Source organism: Symphalangus syndactylus, chromosome 1, assembly GCF_028878055.3.
Source record: "Symphalangus syndactylus isolate Jambi chromosome 1, NHGRI_mSymSyn1-v2.1_pri, whole genome shotgun sequence".
NCBI lineage: Eukaryota > Metazoa > Chordata > Mammalia > Primates > Hylobatidae > Symphalangus > Symphalangus syndactylus.
Window position 1 is genome coordinate 116,027,404 of NC_072423.2, and position 13,909 is coordinate 116,041,312.

At 48.4% G+C, this 13,909-nt stretch overlaps 1 protein-coding gene across 1 annotated transcript in view; it reads right to left on the reverse strand.

Moving 5' to 3' along the window:
• The window catches only part of TGM4 (transglutaminase 4), a 38,958-nt gene that overhangs the window by 7,369 nt on the left and 17,680 nt on the right, over nucleotides 1-13,909 (reverse strand). Inside the window, exons 6-10 of the mRNA XM_063639004.1 lie at nucleotides 12,591-12,709; nucleotides 9,802-9,909; nucleotides 4,942-5,116; nucleotides 4,709-4,847; nucleotides 2,687-2,790 (exon numbers count right to left, since the gene is read on the reverse strand). Coding sequence (XP_063495074.1) covers nucleotides 2,687-2,790; nucleotides 4,709-4,847; nucleotides 4,942-5,116; nucleotides 9,802-9,909; nucleotides 12,591-12,709 — 645 coding nt within the window. The remainder of the gene's footprint in view (nucleotides 1-2,686; nucleotides 2,791-4,708; nucleotides 4,848-4,941; nucleotides 5,117-9,801; nucleotides 9,910-12,590; nucleotides 12,710-13,909) is intronic.

A 13,909-nucleotide genomic window follows, 5' to 3' on the forward strand; every position in this document is an offset into this window, starting at 1 on the left:
GGTCTGATTCCTGGCATCACGCCTTGGAGCTATGTGACCTTGTGCAAGTCACTTCAGCTCTCTGTAGCTCCATTTCTTAGAAAACTGGGAATAAAAACAGCACTTTACCTCCTAAGGCTATTGCGAAGATTAAATTAAATAATCCAGGCAAAGTACATAGCCCTATGCCTAAAACAAATGCAAGCTGTTGCTATGGATCTGGGCTAATAAGAACATTTCCATTCTAAGAGCTGTCTTTTTATTTTTTATTTTTATTTTTTGTTAAGAGCTGTCTTTTTATTTCTAGCATGGGGATAGAGAGTTCCCTTTATTAGTCATTGACAACTTAGTGATAATTAGTCTCTTGGCTGATAGTTCCTCAGTAGTAGCTTTGGTTTTTACATACTCTTGTATGTGTGGGACATTGGGCTTTCTGCTTCCATTATTTTATTTAATCCTCAACACACAGGCTCCTCTCCCTTTCCTCTTTAAGGCAGCCAAACCTGTGAATTCAGTGTATTGGAGGACTAGGACTCAGGAGAACTGGTCTCCTAGTCTAATACTGGTTTTTCTCCTAACTTGTTGACTGACCTTGGGCATCCCCACCCTCCCTCTCTGGCCTTATCTATAAAGTGAGCAGGTTAGGTGGGCTTTTAAGGCCCCTTTTCTGGCCAGGGAACAGGGCTTCCTCTGCCTCTCAGGCAGATAGTGGCACTGGGCTACTCACTGCCTGGTTGCCATGGCTACTGTCCCACCTCAGCAAATGCTATGTAGACTCCCTGGATGGAAAAAGCCTTCAACATTGCCCTGCTGAGAATCTTCCTGCAGAGTATAGGGGGATGTGGGCATATCACCTGCTCCTCCAACCTCTGGGGGCCATCTCTCACCACCCTCACCCCCTATTATAAGGGCAATGCCTTATCTTTGGAGAAATGTGGAGGCTGTTTTCACTTTTAACAGCACTTTTTGCCTTCAGAGCCATGTGGGCTCACACTGGAGCTAGAGGAATCAAGAGTCCCACACTGAGGGGTGGGGACTGCAAAGTATGTTTAAATTGTAACCTGAATGCCTTTGCGGATCTGCATGCTCATGTCTCTAGGTCCCCACCTTCCCAAGTAGACCGCCCTGTTCACTCTCTGGCCCTGTGGGCAGATGAATTTGCTATCTTGGGATGAGGTTCACAGCCAAACTAAGATTTATTCCTAGAAGAACCTTGAGAGACATCTACTTCAGGGGCTGCAGGAGTGAGGCAGAGGTGTCAGGGAGGGGCCAGCTGGTCCCTGGGCACACTTCAGCTGGAGCAGTTCTGCTTTACATTATGAGGTGGCACATGAGTTTCCTTCTGAGCAGTCGGACTGCTTTTTTCAAAAAAAAAAAAGTTTGAGGCTGGGTACGGTGGTTCACACCTGTAATCCCAGCACTTTGGGAGGCCAAGGCAGGCGGATCACCTGAGGTCAGGAGGTCAAGACAAGCCTGGCCAACATGGTGAAACCCTGTCTCTACTAAAAATACAAAAAATTAGTCAGGCATGGTGGCAGGCGCCTGTAATCCCAGCTACTTGGGAAGCTGAGGCGGGAGAATCACTTGAACCCGGGAGACGGAGGTTGCAGTGAGCCAAGATTGCACCATTGCACTCCAGCCTGGGCAACAAGAGTGAAACTCCATCTCTAAATAAATAAATAAATAAAGGCCAGGCACGGTGGCTCACGCCTGTAATCCCAACACTTTGGGAGGCCAAGGCAGGTGGATCACCTGAGGTCAGGAGTTCGAGACCAGCCTGACCAATATGGTAAAGCCCTGTCTCTACTAAAAATATAAAAATTAGCCAGGCATGGTGGCATGCACCTGTAGTCCCAGCTACTCGGGAGACTGAGACAGGAAAATTGCTTGAACCTCGGAGGCAGAGGATGCAGTGAACCGAGATTACACCACTGCACTCCAGCCTGGGCAACAGAGTGAGATTCTGTCTCAAAAAATAATAATAATAAAATAAATAAATAAATAAATAATTTTTAAAAATTTGAGAACTATTGAGCTAATCTATTTTCCCTTTACTGGGCTGACTTTGTCTTTAGTAATAGGACTCACAATTTAAAATAAAGATAACTTGATTCCACAGATTTTCCAAGTAACCTTAGACCAACCCCATGCCTCTGTTTCCCCAGCTGTACAAAGACAGCCCCTACCCCCGCCAGCAAGGTCCTTCCAGTTACAAGGGGCCACTGTGTTACCCAGGAGTTGGCAACCCATAACCAACTGAGATAAGCATCCCTATTATGTCTGACTTGGGTTGAATCCTGGTCCAGCCTCGTGTATCCGTGTGACCTCGGGCAACTCACTTCACCTCCCTGAGCCTCAGTTTCCTCATTTGTAAAATGAGGATAATGACAACCTACTTTGAAAGGTTAGTTGTGAGTAAAATGGGTCATGTTGGTACTGTGCATGGCATGCAGTAGGGAACCCTTAAGTGCTACCATCTCATTGCTCCTAACAGTACTGTCATTGGCATTATCTTCATCAAAACAGCCAGCAAACTGAAGCCCCTGATCAGTGGGAATAGCAGGAAGGACTGAGCATGCTTTTCGTTTTGGGAAATTTTTATGAAAACTTTCCCCACCTGCTTGGCTGCATACCCAAGACCCACAGAACCCTGGGCCATGTAAGGAGAGCAGCATGGATGCCCAGCGACTTCCTGCCATCCACTCACCCTGGCTTCGCTCCTGCGGCGTTGCGTCCACAGCCTGCCAGCCGTCATAGCCCTTGGGCAGATCCGGTCGCTTCATCCAGGCATCCGTCCACACGTGGAAATTCCTGCCACAAATTGGGAACAGGCCCCACCCCGGACCACCCCCAAACCCAGTTAGAGATAAACACGCCAAAATTGCCAGAGACATCTTCATCACCGGGGACCCACTGAGGTTGTTCTCAGGGGTTTGGGAACCTTTGTCAACACTGGCAAGGAAGGGGCCACTGTTGAGTCCCACCTGCCTCTCAGAAAGCCTCCCAGGGCACAGAGCTGTATGCAGTGGGCAGGGCCAGGGGAACCTCATGAGACCCTCACCCTGCCTATGGATCTCAAAGAACCTGGGAGTCTTCACCATTAGAGGTGGTGAACTCAAGGCAGAACTAAATCTTATCTGTCTTGACATCTGCAGTGTTTGAAGCCTAGCAGACACCTAATAAATTTTTGCTGAGTGAATGGGTGAAATGCCCTAGACTGTGCAGTCACAGCCTAGTAAAAGATTACAACTGTTATTTCATTCATTCAATGAATGTATTCAATTCGCTGGGATTCTGATTTGGTTGATCAGCAACTTTGCAACTGGCCAGTCTCTGAATTCTCATATTAAATCTTGCTATTTTTAAGTTGGTGCTCTTGGTTTTCAAGGTAGACAATTAACAGTCGTTCCTCGGTATCCACAGGGGATTGGTTCCAGGACCCCTGAGTATACCCAAATCCATACACATTCAAGTCCTGCAGTTGGCCCTGTGGAACATGTATCTAGGAAAAGTCAGATCTCGGTATAGGCAGGTTTCACCTCCCACAAATACACCTGTACTCAGTTGAAAAAATCTGCCTCTGAGTGGACCTGCATAGTTCAAACCCATGCTGTTCAAGGGTCAACTGTATATGATCTACAAATAATACTGGTTAGTGCCTCCTTTCCAAAAGTTTCAAGTCTGTTTTGTTTTGTTTTCTTGTCTTGGTACATGAACTAGAACATCTCAGCGGTATTTAAGTAAAAGCTGTGAGGCTCCAACTTCAACTGAAATGCCTCGGGAATTTGTAATCATGCCCTGACCTTCCCACCTCGTCTGCTCCCTCTGTAACTTCTCACTCTCCCTTTTCTATCTTGTGGTCACTTTTAGCTTGCAAGGGGCCCATGTGCTCTGGATCAGAGAACAAAGGAAATAAGCTTCATGCTGGCCAGTGGATACCAGTCACATTGGGCCAAGTGCTAACATGAACTTCAGATTCCTGGCCCTTCCCCTGTAGAGGCAAAAGCTCCAGTACAGGAATCTGCATTTTTTTGTTTTTGTTTTTGTTTTTGTTTTTTGAGAGGGAGTCTAGCTCTGTCACCAGGCTGGAGTGCGGTGGCGCGATCTCGGCTCACTGCAACCTCTGCCTCCCAGGTTCAAGTGATTCTCCTGCTTCAGCCTACCAAGTAGCTGGGATTACAGGCACGCGCCACTACACCCAGCTAATTTTTTGTATTTTTAGTAGAGATAGGGTTTCACCATGTTGGCCAGGATGGTCTCAATCTCCTGACCTCGTGATCCACCCACCTCAGCCTCCCAAAGTGCTGGGATTACAGGCATGTGCCACCATGCCCGGCCAAGAATCTGCATTTTTTAACAATCACCCCCAGGTGATTCCAGTACAGATTGTCCAAGGCCAAATGTTGAAAAATATTGAATTTCAGGAGCAGTGAGCATTGGCCTACAACTTGAATCAGTCTCTGAGGGAGGCTGAAGAGGCCCCACAGCTCAGCAAAATCTCTGGGTTGGGAGGGCCTGGAGACTGGGCTTGGGCTAAAAAACTCCTGGGATGCCAGGCATGGTGGCTTGCACCTGGAATCACAGCTACCTGGGAGGCTAAGGCAGGAGGACTGCTTGACACCAGTTCAAGAGCAGCCTGGGCAACCTAGCGAGAGACTCTGTTTCTAAAAAGAAAAAAGAAAATTCCTGGGAGAAGGAGACAGGGCAGGTTGAGAAGGAGGAACCCTACCAGACAGAGTCGTGGGTCATATTGGTGATTTTCTCGCCATTCTTATTCACATAGGTGTCCACCGTGAGGTTCCTTTCTGTGTCGTGAGCTGAATCGAAGGCTGTCACACTGCGTGCTGGGATGCCCAACGCTCTCAGCACTGAAATGATCCAGGGTGGGGTGGTTGGCAACTGTGGGGGCTGGGAGTCCCTCCCTTGGTACCTCTCCCCTCAGCCCCTGGATCTCCCACTTACCTGTAGTCAGGATCCCAGCGAATACCCAGCACTGGCCAAAGCACACAGGCTGCTTCGTGTTGTAGTACTGCTGCAGGATCGGGGCACTGCCTGTCCACTTGTATGGGGCTGTGCCACCTTGGTAGTCCCCAGTCCAATTCCCAATGAGCACGCCTTGGCCTTTCTCAAAGCTCATCTGCCACACACGTAGGGGTGGGGTCAGTGTCCACCCCTCAGAGGAACAAGGTGCTGCCAGCCCAGCTTGGCCACCCAGCCCCCAAAGTGGACACCTCATAATGCCTCAGAGCACTTGGAGGACATGGGCTATCCAGAACAGGCAGAGTGCCCAGAAAGGCCAAAGAGCATGCCAGCTGTGTGAGTGACCAGGGAGGATGCTCACTGCTCTGTGCCTCAGTTTCCTCCCTTGTAAAATGATGATCATTACAACACCTACCTTTAGGTTGGTTTTGTTTGTTTTTTGAGCGAGGATCTTGCTCTGTAGCCCAGGCTGGAGTACAGTGGTGTGAGCTCGGCTCACTGCAGCCTCAACTTCCTGGGCTCAGGTGATCCTCCCATCTCAGCCACCCAGGTAATTGGGACTACAGGCGCACGCCACCACGCTTGGCTAATTTTTGTAGTTTTTCATAGAGACAGGGTTTCACCATGTTGGCCAGGTTGGTCTCAAACTCCTGAGCTCAAGTAATCCAACTGTCTCGGCCTCCCAAAGTGCTGGGATTACAGGCGTGAGTCACTATGCCCAGTCCCTTTAGGTTGTTTTGACCTGGGTTAAGCCTATGCCTGTTTTGGCATCTTCCATTTTTAAATTATCAGTGGCCTGCACCTCTTTTAACCCCTGAGGAGCCCTGGTTAGATGTTCCTTTCCACCTTAGTAAAACCAGAGAGAGCACAAAGCCTTGTGAGTTCACCTTTGAAAGCACTTAATGGAATCGCTAAAGAAGGTTGTACAGGCAGGTGCAGCGGAGCCCTCCGAAAACACGAAAGGTGACACGGTCACAAATCTTTGATCCGGTGGTGGCCTGGCTTTGACCACATCCACCCATCCCCTCCTGGCCTGCACACTCACATCCTTTGCAAACCCCATTATGCCTTGTGAAAAGCACAATTACAGTGCCTCATGTTTCCCAGGATGTTAAAGATACCCATTTGTTAAACTAAAACCCTTATAGTATGCTACAATTTCTGAATCCTATTTGGGAGTTTGTTCAGTTTTAACTTACAAGAAGTCTCAAACAATGGTGTGGCCTGGGCCTCCCGTGACCTCTCAGGTCCCATGGCTGGACAAGCCTCTTCATTCATCAAAATCAGAGAGAGAGCAGAGGCCACCCCCAGACTCAAGAGTGGTCAGACGGAATGAAAACAGTTGAAAGAGAGACAGGCAAAGGGTCCTAGGCAAAGCAGGAAACACACCTCCCATCTTAACTGTCACCCAGCCACTGCCCTGGTCCGGCTGCTGCGTTCTCCTGTGAAATTGAGTGGCCCCAGCCTGTCAACGCCTGCTAGGCCCAAGCCATCTATAGAGCAATGTAGGGGAGGGAGGAGATAGGGAAAGAAGGGGAGTGATGCTGAGCCCAAAGGACATCAGGACTTTCAAAACTCCTGACGCACGAGGCTCTATCCCCCTGCGGAACAAAACACCTTCCTGTACCCAGGTGTGGTGGGCAGTCACCGAGATGGCCCCCAGTAATCCCCTCTCCTAGACCCAGAGACTCACTTCTGACCAACAGAATGCAGCAAAAGTGATGGCTGTCACTTCTGAAATGAGGTGACAAAGGCTGTGGCTTCCGGCCTGGGTGCCCCCTCTCTTATTTGCTCACTCTGATGGAAGGTGGCTGCCGTGCTCTGAGCTGCCCTGACCTGAGGCTGCTCACAGCCAGGTGAGTGAGCCTGGAAGTAGGTCCTCCCCCCAGAGATCTTGAGCCAGAACATTCAGCTAAACCACACCTGGATTCCTGACCCACAAACATGGGAGATAATGGATGTTTGTTGTTTCAGCCACAGAGTCTTGGGGTAACTTGTTACTTAGCAATGGATAATGAATGCACTCACTGCCGTGCCGAGGTTCCCTGCCTGGTGTGGGAATCGTCTTCAGGCGGCCCTGCCAGAAGCTCTGCCTGCTAGTCAGAAATTCACAGATCCAGGAGGCCCATGGATAGCCACGAATTTCTAGGGGTGAAGGGGCAACCTTTATAGGGAACCTGGAAAGGGGGAGGGCGTCTGAAGCGGGCTGGGGTTCTCACACTCCCGAAAGGAAGCTGATCTGCAGTAACCTAATTTTGGAAGTGACTCCTGGAACACCTTGGAGTTCTGAATTGCCCATGCTTGCCTCACAGCCTGAGGAGGTGGCTGGGAGGGCATTAGGAAGGAGAACTGCACCAGGAGTCAGTAGAGCTGGCTCAACCACCACTTCACTGTGCAGCATTTGGCCAACTGCTCCTTCTCCCTCGGCTGGTTTCTTCATCACTGAAACAAGCAGTGGCTTAGCCCATTGCTTCCCAAACCCCAACACTCATAAGAATGACCTGGGAATAGGCTACTCATGGGCCCAAAGCATGTCAGATCCTAGGCTGGGCACTTGTTGTGTGTTATTGAGACCTCATAATCACCCAAAAGATGAGATAACAGAAGCCCAGAGAGGCTTAGAATCTTGTCCAGAGTCACGGAGCTTGAAAGGAGAAGCAGCCAGGTACGTGCGAGTCCACCTGCACCACTGAGAACTAGAGCCCCCCGTGGCAAGTTCTGCCTGCTAATGACTTGGTCTCCTTCACTTGTTCTCTCTCAGCGTCCAGCCTGGCCACCTGCTGCCCCCTGGGCTAGAGAATGAATATACCAGCATGGGGGTGAAGGGGAAAGAGCAGGCATGGTGGACTCCTGGGCCCCAGAGAGTCAGCGTGAGGGCCCCGAGTAATCCCACCAGCCCCTAATGTGCAGGGGAACAGGAGCCCCAGCATTTATAAGGCATACCACATGCAACAGACACAGGCTCACAGCCACTCTGTAAGGAGGGTGTTTCAAGAGCCCCTGCTTAAGATCCATCTGTTGCAGCAGTTCAGCTCACAGACTTGCCTGGAGATGAACATAGGTCTGCCTGCCACCCACAGATTGCAAGAGCAGCCACTTGGCTGAACTCAGTGGACCTTTGGAGAGTGGTCCTCACTGGCATTGGGAGATCCCTGGGAGTTCCAAGGTCTGTGATCAAAACTATTTGCATAATAATCCCAAGGTAATATTTGCCTTCTTCACTCTCATTCTCTCCTAAGTGTACAAAGGATGAAAAATTGTGGTTTCAGATTCCACATTGCAACCAACTTTAAGAAACTGCACTTATGGAGCTTTGGTATAGTATCTTCCATTATGTGAAAAGGCTATGGGAATATTCCTGCCCCCACCCCACTTTATTTTATTTTATTTTATTTTATTTTATTTTATTTTATTTTATTTTATTTGGGACGGAGTCTTGCTCTGTCACCCAGGCTGGAGTATAGTGGCGCAATCTTGGCTCACTGCAACCTCTGCCTCCCGGGTTCAAGTGATTCTCCTGCCTCAGCCTCCCAAGTAGCTGGGACTACAGGTGTGCACCACCACAACCAGCTAATTTTTTGTATTTTTAGTAGAGATGGGGTTTCACCGTGTTAGCCAGGATGGTCTCGATCTCCTGACCTCGTTATCTGCCTGCCTTGGCCTCCCAAAGTGCTGGGATTACAGGCGTAAGCCACCACGCCTGGCCATCCTCTGTCTGCCTTTTTAAATCTATGTATCCGTGTGAGGCCAGATGTTCATATATTTCAACTAAAACAATGAATGCAGAAGCAGATATGAAATTCCAGCTGACATCTAGCAAGCCAGACATTAAAGAGATTTGCAAAAATGGAAAACAATGCCACTCTTCTCACTACATATTTTATGCTTCGAAAAACATAGGTTTTTAAAAATAAAAATACGTTATTTATGTTAACATGTAATGGAATTATTCTTTTAGAATAAATAGTTTTAACTTTTCAGTTTTAATTTCTAATACAGTAAATATTGGTAAATATAAACCATATAAATACAACTTATTTGGAGTCCTCAATAATTTTTAAAAGTGCAAAGAGGTCTTGAGACCAAAATATTTGAGAACTGCTACTCTGAACAAACTGACTTCCAAGTGGCCAGGCGGAATAGAGTGACCAACCATCCTGTTTGCCCAAGACTGAGGGGTTTCCTGGAACACAGTGTTCTCAGTGCTAAAACCAGAAAAGTCCCAAGTGAACTGCAACAGTTTGCTCACCCAAACTGGAGCCCAGGTTGCAGGTAGAAAGAGGACCTTCTGTAATAATATCATTTTGCAGATGGGGAAACTGAGGCTCAGGTGAAGCCATTTACACCTAAGGTCAGCCCATAAGTGGCAGGGCTGGGGTTCAGGCTCAGGTCTGACTTGAAAGCTGGGTGCGGTGGCTCATGCCTGTAATCCCAGCACTTTGGGAGGCCGAGGCGGGTGGATCACGAGGTCAGGAGTTCAAGACCAGCCTGGCCAAAATGGTGAAACCCCGTCTCTACTAAAAATACAAAAAATTAGCCAGGTGTGGTGGCACGCGCCTGTAATCCCAGCTACTCTGGAGGCTGAGGCAGAGTATTCCTTAAAACCTGGAGGGGCAGAGGTTGCAGTGAGGCAAGATCGTGCCACTGCACTCCAGCCGGGGTGACAGATCTGCGCTCAGAACAGATTTCAGCAATGTCTATTTCTTAATAGTTTTGAACAATTGATTGGCCATAGCACCGCGGTGTACTTCAAAGAGCTTACAGTTTAGCTGAGGAAAAAGAGAAAAAGGCTGAGCAATTGGCAAGTACAAGACAGCATCAGCCCAGGCTTTCCATACCTACCATAGCAGACATGGCCCTGCACACTGGCATGGGGTCCCTCCTATCTGTAGGCTTGAGGGAGCTCTCAGTCAGCAGAGAAATGCAGCAGTCCAGGACATTTTTCTCAAACTATTTTGGGAAATGAAGAAAGAGGCGGTTAAGACTTTGCCCTGTGTCAGAAACTTAACACATACCATCTAATTTGCATGTCACAGCCACCCTGCAGCATAACCCATCTCCCTGCCTACAGTCTCATAAAAAAGTCCACCACAGCACTGAAAATTAGAAACCATTTAAATGTCCGGCCACAGGGCAACAGTTAAGTAAGTTTATAGAGCTCTAGCATGCAGCCACTAAAAGGAAGTATAAGAAGTTTTTAATACCATGGGGAAAATTCCTTTGTAATCCAGTTAAATACATGAAACAAGCCGGGCGCAGTAGCTCACGCCTGTAATCCTAACACTTTGGGAGGCCGAGGAGGGTGGATCACCTGAGGTCGGGAGCTCGAGACCAGCCTGACCAACATGCAGAAACCCTGTCTCTACTAAAAATACAAAATTAGCTGGGCGTGGTGGTGCATGCCTGTAATCCCAGCTACTCGGGAAGCTGAGGCAGGAGAATCGCTTGAACCCAGGAGGCGGAGGTTGCAATGAGCCAAGATTGTTTCCATTGCACTCCAGCCTGGGCAACAAGAGCAAAACTCTGTCTCAAAAAAATAATAAAAATAAATAAATAAATAAATAAATGAAACAGGCTACAAAGTTGTGAACAAATAGCATTACAACTATGTAAGCCTTAGTAATATATAAAAGAATAAAATACACTAAAATGTTAAGTCATTATCACTGAGGGAGGAGGTTATGAATAATTTTATTTTCTTTCCACATTTCTGTATTTCCTAAGTATTTTGTGATAAGCATGTTACTTTTGAAATTCTATTTACTATAAGCCACTTTATCAAGATATCATTTATATCCCATAAAATCTACCATCTAAACTGGACGATTCAATATCTGTAATTATCCATAAATATCTGTATATTTATAGAGTTGAAGTACATGTGTTACTTTTGTAACCTGAGGGAAAAACTACCAAAATAAAAGGAATAGACCACAATGTTTATGTTCCAGAAGGAGTCTGGGGGAGTTTTGTGGTTACAATTATTTGAGGTTCTTTTTATTTTTATTTTACTTTTTATTTTTTTGAGAGAGGGTACAGTATAGTGGCACAATCACTGCTCACTGAAGCCTTAGCCTTCTGGACTCAAGTGATCCACCCACCTCCCTCTCCAACTGCTCTGCCTGGGACTATAGGCATGCATCACCATGCCCAGCTAATTTGTTTATTTTTTGTAGAGACCAGGTCTCCCTATGTTGCCTAGGCTGGCCTTGAACTCCTGGCCTCAAGCCATCCTCCCACCTTGGCCTCCCAAAGTGCTGAGATTACAGGTGTGAGCCTCCATACCCAGTCACTCTTTGGGCTTCTTAAAATCACCCCTTGATTTTCTTTTTTTTCTTTTTCAAGATGGAGTCTCACTCTGTCGCTCAGGCTGGAGTACAGTGGCGCCATCTCGGCTCACTGCAACCTCTGTCTCCCGGGTTCAAGTGATTCTCCTGCCTCAGCCTCCCGAGTTGCTGGGATTACAGGCACGTGCCACCACGCCTGGCTAATTTTTTGTATTTTTAGTAGAGATGGGGTTTCACTGTGTTAGCCAGGATGGTCTCGATCTCTGGGCCTCATGATATGCCTGCTTCCGCCTCCCAAAGTGCTGGGATTACAGGCGTAAGCCACCGCGCCCGGCCCACCCCTTGATTTTCTAAGAGGGGAAACTCCCTAGGATTCAGGTGATTCCTTCTTCCCTACCCCTCCTGCGGTTCGTTTGGCTGTCTCCTTGCCAGCTACTCCCTCCCATTTCATTTGCCTCTGGTCCTCATGTGTAAGGAGAGGATGCTGAGGGCCTTCTAGGAATGAGTAAGGGTGGAGAGGGCACTCAGGGCGCACCTTGCACAGAGCACACAGCGTGAGCCTCGCCAGCTGGGAGTCCTTCCTCCCTTGTCCCTACTTCCGTCCTGTCGTAGGTGTCCAGACCCAGGGTGAGGAGGGGAAACTCAAGCAGCTGTGAAATGGGTGGCATTTCCCAGGAGCTTTTTGTTGCCAAATCTGGGGGGAGGGGAGGTGGGAAGCATCTGGAGTCTGGCATCCTCACACCCCAGCACGAAGGCATTGGCCCTCCACTCAGCAGAGGCCTCCACACAAGTCTCTAAAAAACTCTCCCTCGCATTTAGAAGCTCTTTGTCAACGCCAACATTCTAATTGTAACAGGGCTTCCTTGTAACAGCGCTTGGTTCTTTGGTAAATACACTGGGAGGTAGGGGGTGGGAGTGAGCTGTTTGGCATGAGAGAGAGCCATGGGGGCTTCGAGAGAACCGTGGTGGGGGGTGGTGTGGGAGAGAGCCATGGGGGGTGGGAGAGAGCCATGGCGGGGGTGGGTGGGGGAGAGAGCCATGGGGGGTGGGAGAGAGCCGTGGCAGGGTTGGGTGGGGGAGAGAGCTGTGGGGGGTGGGAGAGAGCCGTGGGGTGGGTGGGAAAGGCCATGGGTGATCCTTGTGGGAGGGCTTCTGCCCAGGACTCCACCCCATCTGTGCAGCCTAGGCAAGTCACCCCTCTCTGGCCAAGTTTCACATGTATGAGGCTGGCGTTTGACCTATGGTTCACAACCCTTTCTCCAGAACCTTTACTGGCTACTACCCAGCTAAACGGGTGGTCTAGCAGATGGGGCCTGGTCCAGCCACAGGACGACAAATCATTGCCTGACCAAAGTTCCAGGGTTTGTATTTGATACTTCTGGCAGCCCCCACGTAATGGCAGCCCGTGTCATCGAGGATGTACTCTTTGCACTCGTCCTCGTCAGGCATGAAAACCATGTCCTCTGAAGCAAGACCACACATACACAGAGGTTATATTCCACCCTGGGAAAGGGGCAGGCTTTCCACTGGGGACTGTCTGTGCTGGGGGAGCTTCAAGGTCTTTGTGAGGGGCTTGGAACACCCAATGTCGGGGGAGGGAGGTAAGTGGGAGGGAAAGCATCCAAAAGAACTTCCCGAGCCAGCTGTAGGGGACTTCCCCTGGGAAAATCTGGAGCAATTTAAGCATGAGTTAAGAAAAGGATGAATCATAAACCACTGAAAAGAAAGAGGGAGTCCATGAGTCCATACAGATGGTAGAGAGAGAGGGAGGTAGATGGGGGTGAAGGGAGGGTTCTGCCTACAGGAAATGCCAGGGGCTAGCAGGTAAACATGGTGGAGAGCTGGCCTTGGAAAATCACTGTGCAACCATCATAGTGAAGAATGGTTGAAGCAAGAACTATCAGTGGATGCTAAATCTAGGGGTGGAGAATTTTAATAAGGATCAGGATGTTTGAATGGTCTTAAAATGTGTCCACATAGACTACTCGTTACAAAGAAAAAGATAGTACTTATATAGCAGAAAAACTGGACAACACCTTGACCAAATGATCATACTTAACATTCCCAATGAGGGGCAGGCAGACATTGTGTGCCTCCAGATATGATTTTCCAAGAAGGACATGTCGTTTACGTAATATCCAGCAAGGACTGCGTAACCTGAATCTAAAGATGACGAATCATCAGACAGACCCAAATGACGAATGATCTGTTAAAAAGGGGGACTTCTAGTCCTCAAAAATATGTCAAAAAAGACAAAGAAAGACTAAGAAGTTGTTCCAGATTAAAGGAGGTAAAGAAACATAACTACATGCAAAATGTGACTCTAGATTGGATCCTGTACTGGAGGGAAAACAATGCTATAAAGTACATGATAAAATCAAGTGACCGGCTGGGTGTGATGCCTCATGCCTATAATCCCAGCACTTTAGGAGGCCAAGGCAGGTGGATCACCTGAGGTCAGGGTTCGAAACCAGCCTGACCAACATGGCGAAACCCTGTCTCTACTAAAAATACAAAAATTAGCTGGGTGTGGTGGAATGTGCCTGTAATCCCAGCTACTTGGGAGACTGAGGCAGGATAATTGCTTGAATCCAGGAGGCAGAGGCTGCAGCGAGCCAAGATCGTGCCATTGCACTCCAGCCTGGGCGACAAGAGTGAAACTC